Raw genomic sequence first — 23,865 nt, forward strand, 5'->3', positions numbered from 1 at the left:
TTGAAACATTTATAAGCACTTATAAGAAACTATAAGAAAGTGTGGCTGACCAATAATATCACATGAACAGTGGAGACATCCTCTCCAAAAGCATATAAAAGAAAGCAGCCTGTCACCTTCAGGCTCTAGATCGCCCCCAACGGTGCAGATCATCTCCGACCGTCACATCAACCCCTCGTCCTGCAGCTGCGACAGAGACTCTGACACAAACATGCTCTTGTTCCTCTTCTTGTTTGGTCTGGCTCTGGGTGCTGTATCTCCTTCAGATGACCATAACTTGCAGCTGCAGCGTGGCGGCTGTCCCATGTTCTGGCACAACTTCAACGGCCGCTGCTACAAGTACGTCGCAACACACTTGACCTGGGCTGATGCAGAGCTCTACTGTGTGTCAGAGGGAGCCAACCTGGTGTCTATCCACAGTCTGAAGGAACAGAATTTCATCAAAGCCCTGATCAAGAACTTCGACCACGCTGAGGGATCCACCTGGATCGGACTCAGTGACATCCACAAAGAAGGCAGATGGATGTGGTCTGATGGTAGTGCATTGGACTTTGTCTTTTGGATGGGAGGAGAGCCAAACAATGCACATGGAGGAAATGAACACTGTGCTCACAACAACCTTGGCGAACATCGGAAATGGAACGACGAACGGTGTTTTTTAACTCTTCCCTCTATTTGTGAATCTCGCAGAGCCTGTCCTTCTTAACTGATGTGGTTCCATATTTCTGATTCAACCTGGTCACTGTTCACCTGTTTCTCTGTTGATGTGCATTAGACCTCTACTACAAAGATAACTATGTACAATGTTTATGTGTGTGCATTTTCATGAATGCTCCAACTCCAGTGGTTGATTAAAGGGGATAATAATTAATAAGTCGTGGGACTGATTTATAATCTCAAAAGTAAATTAAAGGGATAGTTTGTGTTCTATGAAATGGGGTTGTATGTGGTTCTTATCTGTAGTCAGTGTGTTACATAAAGAAGATGGCGGTCGGCATGACAACACTCAGTGCTCTCATTAAAGGATAACTACCGTTTTTTACAACCTGGACCTTATTTCTAGCAAAATATATGGTCATTTACTCACCCAGATAACTTTGGTGTCATTTGGCGTCCTTTGGACGAAATTAGATCCAGTGTAGCGCCGGTATATCCATATAATGGGAGTGACGGGGCACCGAAGCGCAGCCTCTATGAGCATTATCTGACACGAAACTAGTTCATTTCACCAATATTTTGTTACATACGCTAGTGCTATTCCCCTCTGAGTCCGGGCTTGTCTGCTGTCAACATCCGGGGTCTGTAGGTTGACCTACTACCTCTGACCTGGAAGATGTCATCTCTGAGCTGCGCGCGCACCCGCGACAGCCGGCTTGTTTACCTGTAGCTGCTACTGCTAGTTTGACCCTGGATGTTGATAACAGACGAGCCCGGACTCAGAGGGGAATAGCACTAGCGTATCATAACAAAATATTGGTGAAATGAACTAGTTTCGTGGCAGATAATGCGCTATAGAGGCTGTGTTTCGGTGCCCCGTCACTCGCATTATATGGATATACAGCGCTACACTGGATCTAATTTCGTCCGAACGACGCCAAATGACACCAAAATTATCTGGGTGAGTAAATGACCATATATTTTGCAAGAAATAAGGTCCAGGTTGTAAAAAAACGGTAGTTATCCTTTAAGACCATCCCTCATTTGCAACTCTGTTGTTTAATGATAACAATGTCGTCTTTTACACAAACTCAAACTGCTTTTGAGCTTGTGTAAACGTCAGCAAATTGTCTAGCTATATTTAACTAAAGTTTGCTAACAGTAGCATTTAGCTAAACACTAAGTTAGCATTTTGATATAAAGCTAAGCTACTGTTACAGTAACAGAGGTGAAAGAGTCATAAAGTCACTGCAAACTGTTATACAGCTATATTTACCTAAAGTTTGCGAACATTGTTTGCCTTAAGTTTGCTTAAATTAGCTATCATTAGCCATCATGTGCTACTAGTCATACCAGACTGTTTCAGCAAAACTGAGTGTGCTGAATTGAGCAACATGTGTTTTATTGGTTTTCAAGTTCAGCGTTTGATTTGTAAGAGAAACACCGTTAAAGTTACACATTCTTGCTTTAAAGATGCTTTTAGTGAAACCAGTGATTCTTTGAGCTGATAAATCAGAGCCATGGTCTGTTCATATTCTGCATCATAGAAAGGCCTTGTGGTCATTTTTACTATTAACCTGTACATGATGCACACATGCACAAACACACCTCTGCTCATTGTGTTCAAAGAGCAGAATAATTGTGCTATACTAGTTATTTATTGTAATATATTGTTTATTTATGTATTTTTGAGGTGACAGAGGTTCATGTGCCATGTTCAGAGGTTCAACAATGTGGAAGTGCATTCTTGAGAAAGAAACATGTTTTTGGTTTGAAGCTGCAATGCTGGAATGTAAAAGTACTTGTTGTTACGTTTTGTGGCCACTTGAGGGCAGCAGAAGAGCAAGTCGGTGTGACGCGTCTGGTGTCTTTCCTCTGCTGTGAGGGACAGGAAACCAACAGGAAGGTGTACTTAGTGTTTTATTGGCTGTCGTCATGACCGTGTAAAGTTACGTTTTTTTAAAGCATTGTTGTTTAAAACCTGTTTGCATGTTAAAATAAAAGACACAAAGTTCACAATGCAAGAGAGGACACGTTGAAGGCTTTGTACTATTGTAATATTGTTGATGTGTAAATATATGCCCATGTTTGGTATGTTATTATTTATCAGTTGTAAATGAAACAAAAAAAAGATAGTCAACCACAAAGCAATACGTCTCCCCTCGTGACCCCTCAACCTCCTGACAGCTGAAGCCACATGTCTTTTCTAAAGCTGCGTTTTACTATGTCAAAATATGACTGAAATGAATAAATTATAGGTTTTATGTGACATCTCCGGCTGAGCTCGTGGTCTTTATTTCTTTAACAGAGACTCTGACACCATCATGCTGTTGTTGTTCCTCCTCTTGTTTGGTCTGGTTCTGGGTGCTGTAAAGAAACACATTTTCTCTTCTAACATACTGCAGCTTTAAGACCCAGGACACCTGAAGAAGGAACCTAGGACTCACATAAATCGAAGCTGCGTCCTTGTTTCCTCCACAAAGAAATGTGTACAATTGAATCCATAAAAAACCAACAGGAATGATTGTGACGCAGTGATATCAAGAGTAATTTATGTTTTTTGTATGAAAAAATAAAAGAAGTGACAACATCTTCATGGATCTATGGCAGCTTCTGATAAATTACTCACCCAGTGATCTTAGTGAGGTGGTCCAAAGGATGAAGGGCACATTGGACTGAAAGGTTCCTTCTGTGGAGTAGGTATGAGAAGTAGATATGCCTGTATCATAGCAATAGAGGGATTGTTGTCGTGACACAATAAAACAATAATTATACTGAAAAACGAGCAGTAAACCTCTCCTGAACGTGCCAGACTTCACAACGTTTGATGAATAGTGAACATTTATTGCTTGTTTTTAACTTCCTTTTTTACTTTTTAGAGTCCTGGTTAATTTTTATCCAAACACTCCTCATGCAAGTTTCTAATGAGACTGTTTTTGTTCCAATAGATAATAACAGTTTTGCATTGTAGTGTGAATAATGTGGACCTAAACATTTGTGAGTGACATATGTCACGGGATGTGGTCTGATGTGGATGTGGTCTGTTGGTTGTGCAGTGGACTTTGTCTTTTGGGATGCAGGACAGCCAGACAACTATAAAGGAAATGAAGACTGTGTTCACAGCAACTTTGGCACATCTCGGAAATGGACCGACCATCAGTGTTCTTTAACTCGTCCCTCTATTTGTGCGTCTCGCATAGCCTGTCCTTCTTAACTTATGTGGTTCCATATTTCTGGTTCAACCTGGTCACTCTTCACCTGTTTCTCTGTTGATGTGCATCAGACCTCTACTACAAAGACAACTATGTACAATGTATGTGTGTGTGCATTTTTATGAATGCTCCAACTCCAGTGGTTGATTAAAGGGGATAATAATTAATAAGTCGTGGGACTGATTAATAATGTTAAATTAATTAAAGGGATAGTTTACCTGGATTGGACTCTGAGATAATCAGTGACTTTCCACCTGTTGTTGTTTGCATTTTGGATTTTGAATATACACATTTACAGCAAATGTACTGTGTTTGTATGCTAACCCAACCAAATTGTTTGTTAGCATATTAGCTTGCATACCTTATTTGGACCACTTGTAGGCCTGTTAGCCTGTTGTTAGCCTGTTAGTACGTTGTTAGCCTTTTGGCATGTTAGCATGTGTACCATATTGTAAAATTACAAAATGTCATTGCTCAATTACTGTTCGGTGCCGTACCCTGATGACAGTTATGCACCATTTCTACTTTTTTTTACAATCACTTCAGAAAAGCTCTTGAATTCAAATTCACAGCAGCTTACTGTAATATTCCAAATAATTTCCCATCATGAATTGTAAAAGCATAATTACACTAGTTTGTTGTCAGAATTTACTGCGAAAACTTGGGGTTTGTTAACAGTGTAGTTCTTGTGTTTTGGATATTTGATATTTGTATATCTACCTAAAGGCATCAAAAGCAGTATTATTAGATGCATTTATCTACACACTGCAACGATGGGTAGAATAAATGTAATAAAAATGAATATTACCCCGACTTCTTTATCCAGTGCAGATGTTACCAATACACATCCCAACAAGACAACAAAATAGACTGAAACAGATTTGTCGGAGTTCATATGACAAACAAAACAAACCTACTGGCAAATGCAGACATACAATGTTTTCAAAATGTATATGTTCACTGGGCAAAATAAGAAATGTACTCTGGTTGTTACCTATATTTCATTCTAGCTTTTCAAATCTTCAAGCCCTCTGAAAGACAGAAATCTTTTCTTCTGATGAAAATGTGCACGACTTAACTGAGTCCATTAAAAAAAACCTACAGCAGTAAAACTTTTATTGGAGTTTCCACTGAAAAGCTCAATGCTCAATCAAGAGGAAGTGACAATAGCTTTATGGATCTATGGCAGCCTGTTATGAGTCCCGTCCCTGTTATTTAAATAGAGGACATGGGATTGCAAAGTTCCTGGCATTTCTGTGGAATAGATATCAGAAGTATCATATAACCAAGTCATTTAGCGACAGCACAGAAACATGCCATGGTTTAACAACTGCTGATAACCAGTACACATGAACAGCTTCTGTTTAATTTCCATGTTTTCATTTCACAGTCCTGGTTAATGTTTTATCCAAACACTCCTTTATGATCATCAGACCAGGATGTATTTGTTCCAATATATCTCCAATGATACGACACCCTCAGTGTAAACACCCTCTCTGAGACCTATAAAAGAAAGTGGGCTCTCTTCTGTCTCTGCAAGATTCTCACTATCATCTGACAGTGCAGATCACTCCAACTCCAAAGACTTCAGAGACTCTGCAACCATCACATCAACCCCTCGTCTAGCACCTGCGACAAAGACTCTGACACCAACATGTTCTTGTTCCTCTTCTTGTTTGGTCTGGCTCTGGGTGCTACGTCTTCTTCAGAAGACCATCAAGTGAAGCTGCAGCGTGGCAGCTGTCCCATGTTCTGGTACGGCTTCAATGGCCGCTGCTACAAGTACGTCGCAACACCTTTGACCTGGGCTGATGCAGAGCTCTACTGTGTGTCAGAGGGAGCCAACCTGGTGTCTATCCACAGTCTGGAGGAACAGAATTTCATCAAAATCCTGATCAAGAACTTCGACCACGCTGAGGGATCCACCTGGATCGGACTCAGTGACATCCACAAAGAAGGCAGATGGATGTGGTCTGATGGTAGTGCATTGGACTTTGTCTTTTGGATGGGAGGAGAGCCAAACAATGCACATGGAGGAAATGAACACTGTGCTCACAACAACCTTGGCGAACATCGGAAATGGAACGACGAACGGTGTTTTTTAACTCTTCCCTCTATTTGTGAATCTCGCAGAGCCTGTCCTTCTTAACTGATGTGGTTCCATATTTCTGATTCAACCTGGTCACTGTTCGCCTGTTTCTCTGTTGATGTGCATTAGACCTCTACTACAAAGATAACTATGTACAATGTATGTGGGTGTGCATTTTCATGAATGCTACAACTCCAGTGGTTGATTAAAGAGGATAATAATTAATAAGTCGTGGGACTGATTAATAATGTTGAACGTAAATTAAAGGGATAGTTTGTGTTCTATGAAACGGGGTTTATGTGGTTCTTATCTGTAGTCAGTGTGTTATCTACAGAAGATGGCGGTTGGCATGACAACACTCAATGATCTCATTAAGACCAACCCGAATGAAGGGCCACACCTTTGACCTGGGCTGATGCAGAGGGAGCCAACCCGGAGTCTATCCACAGTCTGGATGAGCAGGATTTCATCAAATTATCAAGAACTTTAAATCTGCTCAGGGATTTACCTGGATTGGACTCCCAGAAAATCAGTGACTTTCCACCTGTTGCTCTGTAGTAATGCATGAAGCCTGCATGATGAAGATTGAAATGTGCGTGATTGAAGTGTATGTCCAGAAGTGATTTCATTAAACTTCCATTTTTATGACAACAACATGGGTAATTTCTTTATTCCTCACTGGCACATTAAAAAATATATGAGAAACATCATGTTACCAATAAAATGGGTAAAAAAGGTACTTTCTCATTTGCAACTCAAGAATAAAGTCTGTTGTTTGATGATAATAATGTCGTCTTTTACACAAACTCAAACTGCTTTTGAGCTTGTGTAAACATCAGCAAATTGTCTAGCTATATTAACCAAAAGCTTGCTGACACTAGCATTTAGCTAAACACTAAGTTAGCATTTTGATACAAAGCTAAGCTACTGTTACAGTAACAGAGATGGAAGAGTCATAAAGTCACTGCAAACTGTTATACAGCTATATTTACCAAAGTTTGCGACCATTGTTTGCCTTAAGTTTGCTAAAATTAGCTATCATTAGCCATCATGTTCTTCTAGTCATACCAGACTGTTTCAGCAAAACTGAGTGTGCTGAATTGAGCAACATGTGTTTTATTGGTTTTCAAGTTCAGCGTTTGATTTGTCAGAGAAACACAGTCAAAGTTACACATTCTTGCTTTTATAGATGCTTTTAGTGAAACCAGTGATTCTTTGAGCTGATAAATCAGAGCCATGGTCTGTTCATATTCAGCATCATAGAAAGGCCTTGTGGTCATTTTTACTATTAACCTGTACATGATGCACACATGCACAAACACACCTCTGCTCATTGTGTTCAAATAGCAGAATAATTGTGCTATACTAGTTATTTATTGTAATATATTGTTTATTTATGTATTTTTGAGGTGACAGAGGTTCATGTGCCATGTTCAGAGTTCAACAATGTGGAAGTGCATTCTTGAGAAAGAAACATGTTTTTGGTTTGAAGCTGCAATGCTGGAATGTAAAAGTACTTGTTGTTACGTTTTGTGGCCACTTGAGGGCAGCAGAAGAGCAAGTCGGTGTGACTCGTCTGTCACACTGTAAATGACAACGCTTTATGGATTCATTGCAGCCTAAAACTGCTGATGGAGAGTGAACAGTCATTGCTTGTGTTTGATTTCCATGTTTTCATTTTACAGTCCTGGTTAATTTTTTATCCAAACACCCTTTATGATCATCAGACGGTGATGTTTTTGTTCCAATACATCTTCTGTGTGCTGTTAAAAGTGATTGTCGTACACATTTGACCAATGATATGACACCAACAGTGTAAACACCCTCTCTGAGACCTATAAAAGAAAGTGGGCTCTCTTCTGTCCCTACAAGATTCTCACTATCATCCGACAGTGCAGATCACTCCAACTCCACAGACTTCAGAGACTCTCCAACCATCACATCAACCCCTCGTCCTGCACCTCACGTCAGTGATGAGAGCCTAACAGAATGTAAGGTCTTATATTTACATTCATTGATTAATGTTGGGCATTCACTCTATCGACTGGCACATCAAAGGAAATGTTCTGACATTTAAAAAAAAATCTCTTCCCTTCATTGAGCAAAATGATAATGTCATATTAACAGATTTAGCATTAAAATAAACAGTAATGACATGAAATCATTAAATTCTACATATAATTCTCATCTGCTTGTGTTGATTTTAATCATTAAAGTGTTTTTCATGTCTGTTCCAGCGCTTTATCATCTCTGTGTATTAGGCACGTATGAGAACAGCACAGGTGGAACAGCTGTTCTGATTACAAGTACAGTACCTGTTCAGCAAGTGAATATCTAATTATGTACTCAAAACTAGTGAAACCACACTGCTGGTAGGTGGAGCAGTATGAAGTTTTTATCGATTGTATGTAACGGAGGCAGCAGGCAGGGCCGGAGCAGGAAACAGAAACACTGAGTCTGTCAGTGGGGTCAAGTGCAATAAAGCAGAAGCATTTGTTCCAAAAGTAATCATCCGCTTTTCAACACTTGGCTAAGATCATGACGAATTGAGTAGACAGTGGATGATATGATGTCCAAAACTAGTTTTGAGCATCTTTGATTGATGAGAAGACAAAAGTCAACAAGGATCTCACAGTGAAGGAGAACTTCAGTGATATGAGCAGCTTAGTTCTTGTCTGTACATTAAAAACTCTCTTTCAAAGACAGACTCTGATCATAGGACAGAAACTTCGTCTGGTCCTCATTGGCAGAGCATGGAGGGAAAAAAGTTTACATCTATTAAATTATTTGAATACATTTGGGGATTTGTGAGCACCTCCAGGTGAGCTGATGTTGGCTTATGTTCAGATACTGTGTGGTTGTGTACAACTGAAAGTGTGGCTGACCAATAATATTACACCAACAGTGGAGACACCCTCTCCAAAAGCATATAAAAGAAAGCAGCCTGTCACCTGTCTCCTTCAGGCTCTGATCCCCCCCAATGGTGCAGATCATCTCTGACCATCACATCAACCCCTCGTCCTGCACCTGCGACAGAGACTCTGACACCAACATGTTCTTGTTCCTCTTCTTGTTTGGTCTGGCTCTGGGTGCTGTGTCTTCTTCAGATGACAATCATCAAGTGAAGCTGCAGCGTGGCAGCTGTCCCATGTTATGGTACAGCTTCAACGGCCGCTGCTACAAGTACGTCGCAGCACATTTGACCTGGGCTGATGCAGAGCTCTACTGTGTGTCAGAGGGAGCAAACCTGGTGTCTATCCACAGTCTGGAGGAACATGATTTTGTCAAGTCCCTGATCAAGAACTTTGACCACACTGGGGGGTATACCTGGATTGGACTCAGTGACACCCAGAAGGAAGGAGGATGGATGTGGTCTGATGGTTGTGCAGTGGACTTTGTCTTTTGGAATGCAGGAGAGCCAAATAATGCTGCAGGACATGAAGACTGTGTTCACAACAACTATGAGAAAGATCTGAAATGGAATGATTTCTCATGTTCTGTAACTTATCCCTCTGTTTGTGCATCTCGCATAATGTGTCCTTAGCAACTCAGTTATTTGAATGTCTGATTCAACTTGGTCGATGTTCACCTGTTGCTCTGTTGACATGCATCAGACCTCCACAATAAAGATACAAATGTGCACTTTCATGTGTTTGTACAGAAGTTATGTCACTGACTAATTTTTATGAAATGAAGACCAAAATCTGTAGAATAATAATCTCCCTTCATTGTGCAAAATAAGCATGCTATTAAATGGTGACACATTTGTAAGGAACATGCATTTGTGGGATGAGCAGCAGAGCTGAGTATTTGGTTTGCGCTCATGAAAAATTTGCCAAATATTCTCTCCCTAACAGCTTATTCTGCTTTTGACTCTTGTTTGGTGGATTGGATGATTGAAGTCTGAAGAAACAAGACATATTAGCGATTTACAATTTACTAATTGAACAAACAGGAGCCTCAGTAGCGTGTGGAAGAACCATACACACCCACAACAGCCTGGCACCTCCTCCTCATGCTGGTCACCAGCTTGGTCACACACAGAGTGGGGTTTCTCAGAGACTACCTCCAGAATTTGTGAGTGGAGAGGATGGAATGGCCTGCCAGCAGTCCTGACCTCAACCCCATTGAGCACTTGCGACAAATGCTGGTTGAAGAAAGGGATGCCATCCCACAGCAGTGTGTGACCAGTTTTAAAAATTCAGTAATGAATGAAGAGATTTGTTGTTGATGTTGTTTTTTATTTCAAGGTGTACATTACAGAAGTCAAGTGTGTAACTGACTTTTTAAAAATGTACTCTCATACTTTTCTCCTAACACACATGTAGTTCCCAAACTACTTCATTCACTGTCCAGGTGATACATTCGTCCATACAGAGAGGCAGTAACCAGCCCAGCAGTCATGTTGGAGTGTTTCATGCTCACTCTGCCGTCTGGAGCTATTTCCAGATGCTCTGGCTGCTCCAGGACATGCTTACTAGCCAAAACTGATGGGTACACATATTTGGTCTCAAAGTTCCCCTCCAACAGGAAGTCCATTTTAGTCTCAGCCTCTTCCACTCCCTGTCCACAGGAAGTGACGTCCGACCCTGCACAGCGGATTAGTGCGCACACCTGCAACACAGATAATGATAAGTGTGTCAGGAGTTTCATGAGGAAGTTTTAAATATTCAAACTTCTTCTCATTCATACCTGTAGGGCGAAGCGTCCGTCCACAGTGTGTGTTCCTGCAAAGGCACCCAATGCGTAGAGCTCTTTACTGCCGCTCTGAGGTGAACGCTGGTACTGAAGATAGCAGCAAAATGTGCCATTGCACACCTTCACTTCCCCCTCTGTCTTGTTTAAAAGAACAAATGTATATGGGTCATACATCATGGATGAGATGAAGGTGTCGGAGGAGGGAGGGACTGAAGAAGCAATTTCAGGAGGTGGAGAATTAAAACAGCTCTCTTGCTGACAGGCTTCAGAGCCTGTAGCTGTAGAGGATGTAGAGTCATCCCTAACTACGCCCTCTTCCATGGCCACACTCTGATTCACCCACAACGGGTCTAAGACTGGCACCCTGGCCACCAGCAGTCTGCCCTCCTCCGGGTCTCCTTTATTGGCGTGGTGGTAGGTGGCAGAAAAAGGGGTGTAGATACCACTTCCTCTCATGTTCATTCGGTCGTGACGAAGGTTGGCTGCTAGGAGGGTGACATTGGCACCCAAGCTTACCGCCCGCTGGAACTGCACTGAGTCCAGTAGGGGGAGCAGATTCATCCAAGCTGTGGGGAAGATGAGCTGACGCACACCCTGAAAATGGTTGAGAGAGAGGCTGAAGTTAGGAAAGATAAGACCAAACAAAGGGATGTAGAGTTCGGTACAAATTTTGAGTGGCTGTTAATCTACCTTCTCCACAAGGGTAATTGTGGGCTCGTGAAAGAGGATGTCAAAGCAGATCAACAGGCCAAACCTTCCAGCAAAAGGTGTATCAAATGTGATGATCTCAGGTTGTGGCGGTGTGTCAAAGGACTCCTCAAAGAAGAGGTTTTGTTTATGGTAGCGGGCCACCAGCAGGCCATCTGAACTGTGTGAAAGAAGATACTGAACAGTTCACATATGCTAGGAGATGGTGCCTTAATTGGTGCACTTGCAGGACTTTGGCTAAACTATTCTAAGGTCCACACTGCACCTGAAAACCACATTGGTGTTAAACTGCCAGCGTCCATCAGGGGGACAGGAGGAGGAAGGGTTGGTCCGCAGGGGGCAGGGCTGCAGGTCAGGCATGTTGGCCACCAGGTAGAGGTTGTTATTGCGGGCCATACAGCTCAACCTCTGGAGAACCTGCAAAACACAAAATCTGATTTGTATTCAGACTGGTGCTGCTTGACTGAATACTCTGGACAGCCTAGTGGTGTCATGTCTGGATGCCCGTCAATACCAAAATTAAATCTACGAGTATGATTTTACACCTCAGTGTTGTTGTGTTTGTTTGGCTCTGTGCAGGGGTTCCAGCTCTCCTGCTGGGGGTCAGGAATGGTTTCTAGGTAGCCGGAGATGGACGAACGGGTGAAGTTGAAACCTTGAAGACCATCTTCTGGAAACACCAGGATCTGGGCACCCTGACCAAGGGAAGATGAGGGCAGAGTAAAGAGAGGAGACAGGAGACAGGTTTATTACTTTACTGTAGTCAAGAACTCTGTGACAAAACAAATATCAAGACAAAAGAGTCAATGCTCTGAGTCAAGTGATCACAAGTGGTTTTATGCTCACACTTAATTGTGTGAGCATAAAACCACTTGTGATCACTTGATTGAAAGACTTGAGATTGAGACTTGATTGATTGAGATCACTTGATTGAGAGCATTGACTCTTTTGTCTTTGTATCTGCTCACCTTCAGAATGACCCTATCTTATTAAATGTAAAGAATGTTGCTTTTTCGTTATTCCCTGCACCTGACTGAGCTACCTGTTTCTCAAGTATGTAATTTTCAACCGAAGAAGCCTCTTGGATGAGAGGTGAAACGTCTTCAAGAAACTGAAGCAAGTCCAGTTGCCTACGATACAGCACTTGGAATTACCATGACCTGGGTGACTGAGAACCTTCATCACCATAATTTTCAATGACATGGTGTTGTTTCTGGGCTTTCTTCCTCAAAGGTGTCGGCGTGTAGTTTGGTGATAAAAGAATTTGCGGAGGCAAAGCTGGTGGAGTGATAGAGCAATCTTTATTGAAACAGCCTTCAAGCCTGCGTCCGAACCAGCGCGGCCGCACCCAGTGTTTCCAATATCTGACAAAGTTCTGCCTAAGGCTTTGCCCTCTGCTCTACCAGAAATCCTCTCAAACCTTCGATCTAGGAAATCTACAAATACCCACCTAACCTTCTCCGTCTGCACGGGCCTTTTTTTAAAGTACTTTCGCCGGCACCTACTTACTTCTTCTAATTGGTCACTATGGTGGATTGAGGGTCCATCTATCCAATAGGTGAAAGAGGAGTTGATCGGCCCCCGACCCCTATGGAACGTCTCATCTTCTATAAATTACCTAACTCTGCTGATGTACCTCTTTGGGACTTGCACCCTAAAGCTGACCTGACTGTTTCTCTGTCCTTATAGGCAAATGTATAGTCGAGCCAGCTCCAACCAGCTGGCATAAGAGTTGAACTCAGTTTAGTATCTTGTCCTCCAGCTGACATTTTGCACACACATAGAGCTGACTAATGACTATGGGTTCTACTCACAGATCTCCTCAACATCAGACACCTTCCTTAATCCCCACAAACAGAAGTACCATGTTACAATTAAATCATAGCTCAGTATGTGTACTGACACAGACACCTCAATGGATACCACAGTAGATAAACAGAAATCCCTCTAGGCGTCAAAGTCGCATTATTGCGACAGGCAACATTGCTGAATAAAACAGCCCATATCTTTAAATCTACTGCCTTGTGCTGTTACTGCTTGCTACCACTAGATGGCCACTAGATTCAGCTTCAATCCTGACGTCATTTGTGGGTGTGTTTCTATGCAAAATACCTGAGAAAAAAAGTTTGAAACCCGACAGAAACCCGACACTGGCAGAGTGGCAGAAGTGTGCCGGACAGATAGAGAGACAGATAGCGATTTTTGTAATAAAAAACAGAATGCCCAAAAGACTTTACAGTGCGGATGAGGTGCTTGCACAGATCTTTGCTGGTCGCGATTCAGAAAGGGACGATCTGCCCTCTGATGACGATGCTGCAGCTGCAGACACTGTCACAGAAGCGACACACACTGATCACGGCGAGAGTTTTCTTTTCTTTTTACAAATTAGATTAGGAAATTGACTCCTATCAGATTCCTGTTCATTTACTCTGAGGATGAGAGGATGAAAAAAATCTACTGTGTAAATATGTTCAGAATTCCGTTTTACTGAATTTTACCTGGTGATATACAAATTAGATTAGTAAATTTACTCCAATCAAACTCCTGTTCCTTTATTTTGAGGATGAGATGACAATTAAAATTTTTTTTTCCTGTGTAAATATGTTCAAAAATCAGTTTTACTGAAAGTTAATTTCAGTCACCTGGTGACGTCACAATATACAAATTAAATGAGTACATTTACTCCCATCACAAACTTTAGGTCATTATGAATATTTTTCTCATTTACACTATGGATTTATCTCTCACCACTTCCAAGCTACAGCCTTTTGAAATCTTAAAGTCCAAACGGAATATTTTCCTAAATAAACTCTAGAGGCCTAGAGGGTTGGGGGAGCAATAAGCAACAGTTTCTTTGACAGAAAAATCAAACACTTGTAAAGTCTTTTAGTGTTCTGACCATAGGGGAGACTGGGGACAGTTGCAACAAGGGACGGTTGCAACAAGCCTTATTTCTCCAATCAGAAACATGCTAGAGTGACACTCACACTGCACATGCTCAGTTAGACCCTCTGCCCACCAAGAAGAGAGAGGCCATATTGAGCATCTGGTCCTGCTTCTATCAAGACAAAGTTGTTTTGGAGGTATGAAAGTAGCTTTTTTCAGGAGCTGTATTTTTGTCATACTGTCCTGATATATTTTCATGTATCTATTTTAACACTGCATTTATGGGTTTAACATTCATTTATGTTGTTTTAGGACGCTCTTCCATCTCTTTTAATAGTTTATAGGTTCTTAGTTTCCAGCTCCATTGTTCTCCTCATGGGGGCCCTCCACTCCGGGAGCTCTGTCTGGCCTGCCTGCGGGAGTGCCATCCTGGGGATAGTCCGGGCCTGGATAGTCAGGGAGTCCTGCCCCAGGGCTTTATGGCCGTGGTAGGGGCCCCTGGCTGTCTGGGTCGGGATGGTCTCTGTGGCGGCGCCCCCCCTGTGGTCGTGGCCTTGGGGGGCTCTCGGTGGGGATGGCTCCAACAGGTTGGCGTTTCCTCACCTGGTCTATCGGTGCTCAGCCATACTACATTTTATTTTGTATATATGTGTGTGTGTGTGTGTGTGTGTGTGTGTGTGTGTGTGTGTATGTGTGTGTGTGTGTGTGTGTGTGTACGTGTGCGTGAGTGTGTGCGCATGTGTGTGTGTGCGCATATGCGTGTGTATCTGTGTCACATGAATGGGGATGTTATGCGGGGTTTGTTTCATTTTTCTTTTCTTTTAATGTACAGCACTTTGGGCTGCATTTTAACATGTATGAAAGGTGCTATATAAATAAAGTTGATTTGATTTGATTTGATTTGATCTTTTGTATGAATTAATCCAAACCTACCTAGTTTGAATCACTGTTTTGTTGACTATTAAATGACATGGTTTACATGTGTCAATGTCAATGTGGCTAGCTAGCACCTGGTGTTTTGTCATGACTGATACCATGGGGACAGTTGCAACTGTTGCAACTGTCCCCCTGCTTATTAGGCTAGTCATATTAAAGCAGACCACACAACCGTATTTTTGAAGATTTTTAGTTCAAAATAGGCACAATTAATATATTTCATTGCTCATGATGAACAGAACAGGCAATAGCTGGTGGAATTGTTCACAAGGCAGCAGATTTGTTGGGGAGAGGCTAAAAAAAAAACACTAAAACAGTTCACTGTTTGTTCACTGTTTGTTCACATGTTTAATAAATGTTTTTTGTATTGCAAATTGTTCCATTCTTTTTGTCCCAAACTGAAATATTGAGTTTTTATAGCTTTGGTGACATCTGCACATTGACTCAAGGTAGGCCTATGTTTTGCACAAAAGAAAACTTATTAAATACCTTAATATTGTATACTGTGCTTATTTAGACAAAAAGCAGAAGATAATTAGTGAAATTTAATGTTTTTTTGATATGTTGCAACCGTCCCTGATCTGTGTTGCAACTGTCCCCAGGTTTGGGGTCAGGTGCAACGTCTGACTTCCTCTATTCAAATAAATATTGTGATTGATATGTTATATGTAGCCATCTTTAAATGGTATGGGCATTTAGCAGACAGATGTAGGTTTAATATGTACAGATTTGGTGAGCCTAGTCCAAATAGTCTCTGAGTAACTGAGAGTAATGTAAAAAGTGTTGCAACTGTCCCCAGTCTCCCCTACCTGCTGAGTGGCCCGGGCAGCCTGTTCCTCATAGATGTCCAAGTTTTTCTGCATGTGTTGGAGAGCCTCGGTGCGCGACAGGGGGACACGAGGGTCTGGGTTCAGGACTAAGTTGTGCTCGTACACGGCAGCAACGTACGAGGAGTCTGCAACGGGCCCTGTCTGAACAATGGCCGAAGTTAAAGACAAACTTAAAATGGTAATGAACAGAAACATTTTTTCGTTCATGAGACCTGAGTAGTGTGACCCAGACGGACTAGTAACACAATGGCACCTGAGCGTCAGAAGTCCAACTTGGGGCATACAGTAAGTAAACAGAGCTGACTCAGCTGTTTTTCTGTTTTTTTAGAGGTGATATGAAGCTGCCCATGCGCAATAGTTTCCATCAATATGGTCATAGTTTGTACAGCTCCATGTCTCAAATTTTAATATAGCACAAAAAGTAAGGACATTTGTGTTTGGTAGATTACTTCTTTGTCGTAACAATGCTTCTTGGCAATAAATCTTATACCTTTGGAAAGCCTGTTTATTTCACTTTTAAATGCAATAATCGCAAAATAAGTTTAGCATTTATTTAAAAAGTAATTGTTTTACAGTATTAGATGAAAATCACAGTAATATACTGTGTTCCTACAGTTACACAGACACAATTTAAGTGTGAAAACACCGTGTTTTGATGTAAAATGACATTATGATACTGTAATACACATCTGTAGTTATAATAAATATACACATTTACAGCAAATGTACTTGTTTGTATGTAATGTAATGTAATGTTTGTATGCTAACCCAAACATATTGTTTGTTAGCATGCTAGCATGCGTACCTTATTGGACCACTTGTAGGCCTGCTAGCCTGTTGATAGCCTGTTAGCACGTTGTTAGCGTTTTGGCATGTCAGTGTGTCTACTGTAAGTCATTGCTCAATTACTGTACGGTGCCATACCCTGATGACAGTAATGCACCATTTCTACTTTTTTCACGATCACTTCAGAAAATCTCTTAAATTCAAATTCACAGCAGCTTACTGTAATATTCCAAATAATTTCCCATCATACATTGTAAAAGCATAATTATAGTAGTTTATTGTCAGAATTTACTGTGAAAACTTGGGGTTTGTTAATAGTGTAGTTCTTGTGTTTTGGATATTTGATATTTGTATATCTACCTAAAGGCATCAAAAGCAGTATTATTAGATGCATTTATCTAAACATTGCATAGATGGGTAGAATAAATGTAATAACAATGAATATATTACCCTGTCTGCTTTATCCAGTGCAGATGTTACCAATATACATCCCAACAAGACAACAAAATAGACTGAAACAGATTTGTCATATGTAAGTTCATATGACAATCAAAAACAAACCTACTGGCAAACGCAGACATCCAATGTTTTCAAAATGTATATGTTCACTGGGCAAAATAAGAAATGTACTCAACTGTGAGCATCAGGCGCACATATTCACAGCGCCATCTTTTTTACCTGTCATACCAGCAATTAAAAGGAAGTGACAACAGCTTTATGGATCTATGGCAGCTTCTGGTGAGTCACGTCCCTGTTATCTAAATAGTCCGGTCCAAAAAGCAGAGGACATGGGATTGCAAAGTTCCTGGCATTTCTGTGGAATAGACATCAGAAGTATCATATAACCAAGTCATTTAGAGACATCACAGAAACATGCCGCGGTTTAACAACTGCTGATGACGAATAAACATGAATAGCCCATCTTTTATGTTCTTGTTTTCATTTCAGGGTCCTGGTTAATCTTTATCCAAACACTCCTCAGTGCTCGTTGGACAAACATGTTTTTGTTCCAATACATAACACTGATTTTATATTCTGGACCTTTACCTTTTTCAGTGAACTGTTTAGCTCTTTATCATTTAGCTTCATGGTAATTTTTTTTAACTTTTAATTAATTGGTAAGGCCCTTATAAATCCTTATAAGATGCATATTAGCATTAATAATACTACATAATTGTGTATAATGCGATAATAAACATGTTTGCTGTTAGAGTTTGAAACATTTATAAGCACTTATAAGAAACTTGTGAACAGTTTATAGACTGCATAAAGGACACATATTATGCTCATGTTCAGATTCATATTTATATTTCAGGTGTCTATTAGAACAGGTTTACATCACATCACATCAACAACACAACACTTTTCTGTCCATTGTTGCAGCACCGTATTCACCCTCTGTCTGAAGCACTTCAGTTTATTCCAGTCCTCCTTAAAACCCTCCTACTGAAAAACCCAGTCTGCTCTGATTGGTCTGTTTTCACAGGCCTGAGCCAGCACCGCTCACTGGGTCTCCAGTCAGTTACAGTAAGTCTGTGTTTTTAGCTTCTAGTTAGCTCTTCTTCTACTGTCAATATCACCTCAAGAACCGTTTCTCAACCAAACACTTGACCAACACGCGTGTTAGACAAAGAATATGACCCATATTAGCCTTGGTGTCACTGCCCAGCAGGCAGCAAAAGGGCCTTATTACCTATTTACTAACTCTTATTTTAAGGACAATGATGTATGGGGTTACAGAGCAGAATATTTTTCACTATATTGGCTATTTATTATATTGTTGATTAATATGTCTTTGACGCAACAATAGTACATTTGGCATATTCAGAGGTTCAATAAGTGCATAGGTTTTATGTGACATCTGCAGGTAAACTTGAAGTGTAATATTAGGGCATTATTGACCAATGATATCATATCACCAGTGTAAATGCCCTCTCTGAGGCCTATAAAAGAAATTGCCTTTTTCATCTGTCTGCAAGATCTTTATAACCATCTGACATTGCAGATCACACACTCCAAAGACTTCAGAGACTCTGACACCAACATGCTCTTATTCCTCTTCTTGTTTGGTCTGGCTCTGGGTGCTGTGTCTTCTTCAGATGACCATCAAGTGAAGCTGCAACGTGGCACCTGTCCCATGTTCTGGTACAGCTTCAACGGCCGCTGCTACAAGTACGTCGCAACACATTTGACCTGGGCTGATGCAGAGCTCTACTGTGTGTCAGAGGGAGCCAACCTGGTGTCTATCCACAGTCTGGAGGAACAGGATTTTGTCAAGTCCCTGATCAAGAACTTTGACCACAGTGAGGGACGCACCTGGATCGGACTCAGTGACATCCACAAAGAGGGCAGATGGATGTGGTCTGATGGTTGTGCAATGGACTTTCCCTTTTGGCATGCAGCACAGCCAGACAATGGTGGAGGACGTGAACACTGTGTTCACAACAACTATGACAAAGATCTGAAATGGAATGACCATTTATGTTCTGTAACTTATGCCTCTGTTTGTGCATCTCGCATAATGTGTCCTTAGCAACTCAGTTATTTGAATGTCTGATTCAACTTGGTCGATGTTCACCTGTTGCTCTGTTGACATGCATCAGACCTCCACAATAAAGATACAAATGTGCACTTTCATGTGTTTGTACAGAAGTTATTTCACTGACTATTTTTTATGAAAATGAAGATCAGAATCTGTAGAATAATAATCTCCCTTCATTGTGCAAAAATAAGCATGCTATTAAGAGACATAGAAATAAAGTCATATACAGTTGACTTGATGATATTACAATCAACAGATTTATAGGCGTTTGTGTAGGTTTACATTTTCTGTGTTTTTGCATCTCTCTCTCTCTCTCTCTGTGTATTTGACCTATTTTTTACTAAACAGTTCAACATAAACTCAAGGATACACCAGTAGGTTGCTCATAAGAACATTTTTCACTCAAATGTAATAAAACCCTGAATGTGTTCAAAGTTACAAACATGATATAAACACTGATGATCAGCACCTCCATAATGAAACTTTCTGAATATAACTGACTTCTCTCAGTATTACTTATATTAAATGAGTGATAATCAGGCTAGCATTGGGGTGTTTTATGTTGTAAGGAGGACCAAAGAAATTCACAAATAATAATAATAAAACCTCGAGTTAAAATAATTATGGTTGGTAAAAATGGGTAAAAAAGGACATTGTTTGCCTTAAGTTTGCTAAAATTAGCTATCATTAGCCATCATGCGCTACTAGTCATACCAGACTAGCAGCAAAACTGAGTGTGCTGGATTGAGCAGCATTAGTCGTTGAAAGGAAATATTTCCATAACATTTGAACAATTTCAGATTTTTCTTTTTTTAATTGATTTGGAAGAAAGGTTATTTAACTGTTGATGGTAATATGGAGACAAATGATACTTTGCCATATTTATTTAACTCTACTAACCCATAAAGACAATTATAATGTTCTCTTTTACACAAGTTCAAAATACTGTCCACTGTCCTGTGTTAACTTCACCATGGTTACCATGGGATATATCTCCCCTTTGAGATATATATAATTAATTTCACACTGAACAAAGGTTTTATTTTACAGTATATTCATAGAATACATAACAGAGCTGTGATAGACATTATATTAAAAGACTGGCGCAATAGGATAGAAAACTGTCATAATGTTTTTGATGGAGATGTTTGAGAAGAATTAATTTGGGCCTCCTAATCTCTTTTTCTTTGTAATGAATTCAGACATCTCTTAAATAACATTATGCAACACTGCATAGATAACCAAGAACAAAACTGATCCCAGTAGATAAATTTTGATGCCATGTCAAACAGATCTCTGAAGTTAGAACATACTGAAGTTAGCATGCTAACAACTAGCCCCAGGCCTGAAACCTCTTCCTGCCAGTGGTCCAAAGCTCCTTTGCTAGCTGTGTAAACACCAACACTCTCCCATTAATGCAGCATTACATGGCTTACTGAGTTAACAAGCTAACAGTGGCTACAGTCATGGATGTATGAACAGAATACAGTTACCTGTCGTCAGCTGTGACTGTGGTGATATAATGTCCTTATTTTTTGGGAGTATGAATTCAACAGTTGGCCAGTTCTAACACATTGCAGCTTTAAGACCCAGGACAGCTGAAGAAGGAACCTTGGACTCACATAAATCGAAGCTGCTTCCTTGCAGTGAGAACCTCAGTGTGACACTAAAAGTAAATGACAACAGCTTTATGGATTCATTGCAGCCTAGAACTGTTGGAGAGTGAACAGTCATTGCTTGTGTTTTATTTCCATGTTTTCATTTCACGGTCCTGGTTAATTTTTTATCCAAACACCATTTATGATCATCAGACGATGATGTTTTTGTTCCAATACATCTTCTGTGTGCTGTTAAAAGTGATTGCCGTACACATTTGGCCAATGATACGACACCAACAGTGTAAACACCCTCTCTGAGACCTATAAAAGAAAGTGGGCTCTCTTCTGTCTCTACAAGATCGTCACTATCATCCGACAGTGCAGATCACTCCGACTCCAAAGACTTCAGAGACTCTCCAACCATCACATCAACCCCTTGTCCTGCACCCGCGGCAGAGACTCTGACACCAACATGCTCTTGTTCCTCTTCTTGTTTGGTCTGGCTCTGGGTGCTGTGTCTTCTTAAGATGACAATCATCAAGTGAAACTGCAACGTGGCACCTGTCCCATGTTCTGGTACAGCTTCAACGGCCGCTGCTACAAGTACGTCGCAACACATTTGACCTGGGCTGATGCAGAGCTCTACTGTGTGTCAGAGGGAGCCAACCTGGTGTCTATCCACAGTCTGGAGGAAGATAATTTCATCAAAATCCTGATCAAGAACTTTGACCATAGTGCGGGATTTACCTGGATCGGACTCAGTGACATCCACAAAGAGGGCAGATGGATGTGGTCTGATGGTTGTGCAGTGGACTTTGTCTTTTGGAATGCAGGACAGCCAGACAATTATGAAGGAAATGAACACTGTGGACACACCTCTGGCAAAGATGATAAATGGAACGACCTTCGATGTTCTTCTACTCGTGCCTCTATTTGTGCGTCTCGCATAACTTGTCCTTCTTAAATAATGTAGTTGCATATTTCTGATTCAGTCTGGTCACTTTTCACCTGTTTCTCTGTTATCATGAATTAGATCCTCAGAATAAAGAAACAAATTCATGCTTTTACGTGTTTACAGCAGACTTTTTACTTACTTTCATTTTCATTCATATTAAATATTTTTAATCATCTCACAATAATAATAATAATAATAATCACAGCTCTGAATTTTCATGTGTTTTGGACATTGCACAAAATGATGAGAAAGGATACCTCCTCATATGTAACTCTACTAACTCATGAATAAAAGTGAGTTCAAAATACTTTTTCAAAGATATATTTTTTATGTCATTGAAGCCAGCTGTTTTACACTGATATATATTTGACCTTCAATTTCATGATTGTTACACAGGTCATTCTAATGTTGGGTCAAATTACTCAGGAATAATCGGGATTGTTTGATGATAAATATGTTTTGTCTTATACACAAGTTCAAAATACTTCTAAGTCTTTTTCACATCATCAACCCACAGTCCATGGTGCATCGAGGAGGGTTTTCTTTCAGTATATAATTATATTTTTATTGGATCGTAACAATACCAATCTACATTTTCATAGTATCAAACAAAATAGACCTGACCTATAACAAAGGAACAAGGAGGTTTTTACACTATCCCTCAATTACTATGATACAGGCATATCTGCATATCACATCTATGTGCCCTTCATCCTTTGGACCAAGTTACTGAGATCACTGGGCAAGTACTTTATCAGAAGCTGCCACAGATTAGATAGACACTGGTTTAAGGCCGTCAGCCCTGAGCAGCAGCAGCAGGAAGAATACCCCATGGAGTCCAGACACTGCGGTGGTGGTGGTGGTTGATGACTCTTCTGAGATGATGAAGCTGACACATCTGCAAAGACTGGGCAATGATGGGGAGCTGGATGAAGCATGCAAAACAGCAGCATGAATGAACTAAAGGCAGATTTAAAAAGTCATATTTAAAAAGACAGCAGCAAGATGGTAGGCTAACTGAAGGTGTGCTATAGGAGAGATGTGACCGGCTGATTTAAACATCGCAATCAGTTGAGAGAGCAGGGATGCCAGAATATTTCTGGGTTACTGAGCAAACACTCTATAACAGTAATTACTGTTGGAATAAAGAGCTATTTAACATTTATTTTAATGAAAAAAACACAGCACGTCACATATAGCACGTCTAACTATCTCAGTTGCTAAGGACACATTATGTGAGATGCACAAACAGATGAGATAGTTTCAGAACACTGGCCATCGTTCCATTTCAGATCTGTGCCATAGTTGTTTTGAACACAGTGCTCATGTCCTCCGTGATTGTTTGGCTCTCCTTTCCTCCAAAAGACAAAGTCCATTGCACTACCATCAGACCACATCCATCTGCCTTCTTTGTGGATGTCACTGAGTCCGATCCAAGTGGGTCTCTCAGCGTGGTCGAAGTTCTTGATCAGGGCTTTGATGAAATTCTGTTCCTCCAGACTGTGGATAGACACCAGGTTGGCTCCCTCTGACACACAGTAGAGCTCTGCATCAGCCCAGGTCAAAGGTGTAGCGACGTACTTGTAGCAGCGGCCGTTGAAGCCGTACCAGAACATGGGACAGCCGCCACGCTGCAGCTTCACTTGATGATCATCTGAAGAAGACACAGCACCCAGAGCCAGACCAAACAAGAAGAGGAACAAGAACATGTTGGAGTCAGAGTCTCTGTCGCAAGTACAGGAAGAGGGGTTGATGAGTTGGTTGGAGATATTCAGCACTGTTAGGAGCGATCTAGAGCCTGAAGACGACAGGTGACAGGCTGCTTTCTTTTATATGCTTTTGAAAGGGTGTCTCCACTGTAAGTGTGATATTATTGGTCAGCCACACTTTCAGTTGTACACAACCACACAGTATCTGAACATAAGCAAACGACAGCTCACCTGGAGCTGTTCACAAAACAAAAATCGT

At 40.8% G+C, this 23,865-nt stretch overlaps 4 protein-coding genes and 1 pseudogene across 5 annotated transcripts; 3 read left to right on the forward strand and 2 right to left on the reverse strand.

The window, feature by feature from the left end:
- Window positions 1–8,965: 8,965 nt before the first annotated feature.
- LOC311272622 (lactose-binding lectin l-2-like) lies at window positions 8,966–9,502 on the forward strand (the record flags this gene model as incomplete). The annotated part of the gene is made up of 1 exon (XM_084379162.1): window positions 8,966–9,502. The coding sequence occupies exon 1, from the start codon at window positions 9,011–9,013 to the stop codon at window positions 9,500–9,502; it is 492 nt and encodes a 163-aa protein (XP_084235288.1). The 5' UTR covers window positions 8,966–9,010.
- A 694-nt stretch (window positions 9,503–10,196) lies between these two features.
- Window positions 10,197–18,848, reverse strand: LOC311272295 (biotinidase-like; the record flags this gene model as incomplete). Its single annotated transcript, XM_084378641.1, has 7 exons — window positions 10,197–10,572; window positions 10,651–11,250; window positions 11,347–11,524; window positions 11,630–11,781; window positions 11,910–12,059; window positions 15,996–16,157; window positions 18,801–18,848. The coding sequence occupies 7 exons, from the start codon at window positions 18,846–18,848 to the stop codon at window positions 10,300–10,302; spliced, it is 1,563 nt and encodes a 520-aa protein (XP_084234767.1). The 3' UTR covers window positions 10,197–10,299.
- On the forward strand, window positions 18,847–19,335 carry LOC311273226 (lactose-binding lectin l-2-like; the record flags this gene model as incomplete). The annotated part of the gene is made up of 1 exon (XM_084380175.1): window positions 18,847–19,335. One exon carries the CDS (start codon window positions 18,847–18,849, stop codon window positions 19,333–19,335), a length of 489 nt encoding a protein of 162 aa, XP_084236301.1.
- A 2,079-nt stretch (window positions 19,336–21,414) lies between these two features.
- LOC311272296 (galactose-specific lectin nattectin-like) lies at window positions 21,415–21,906 on the forward strand (annotated as a pseudogene). Its single transcript has one exon. The product of its transcript is annotated as a galactose-specific lectin nattectin-like (transcript).
- Window positions 21,907–23,117: 1,211 nt separating this feature from the next.
- LOC311272576 (ladderlectin-like) lies at window positions 23,118–23,606 on the reverse strand (the record flags this gene model as incomplete). The annotated part of the gene is made up of 1 exon (XM_084379103.1): window positions 23,118–23,606. One exon carries the CDS (start codon window positions 23,604–23,606, stop codon window positions 23,118–23,120), a length of 489 nt encoding a protein of 162 aa, XP_084235229.1.
- Window positions 23,607–23,865: the final 259 nt, after the last annotated feature.

The sequence above is a fragment of the Pagrus pagrus genome, assembly GCF_965226575.1.
Source record: "Pagrus pagrus genome assembly, chromosome: 17".
NCBI classification, from domain to species: domain Eukaryota; kingdom Metazoa; phylum Chordata; class Actinopteri; order Spariformes; family Sparidae; genus Pagrus; species Pagrus pagrus.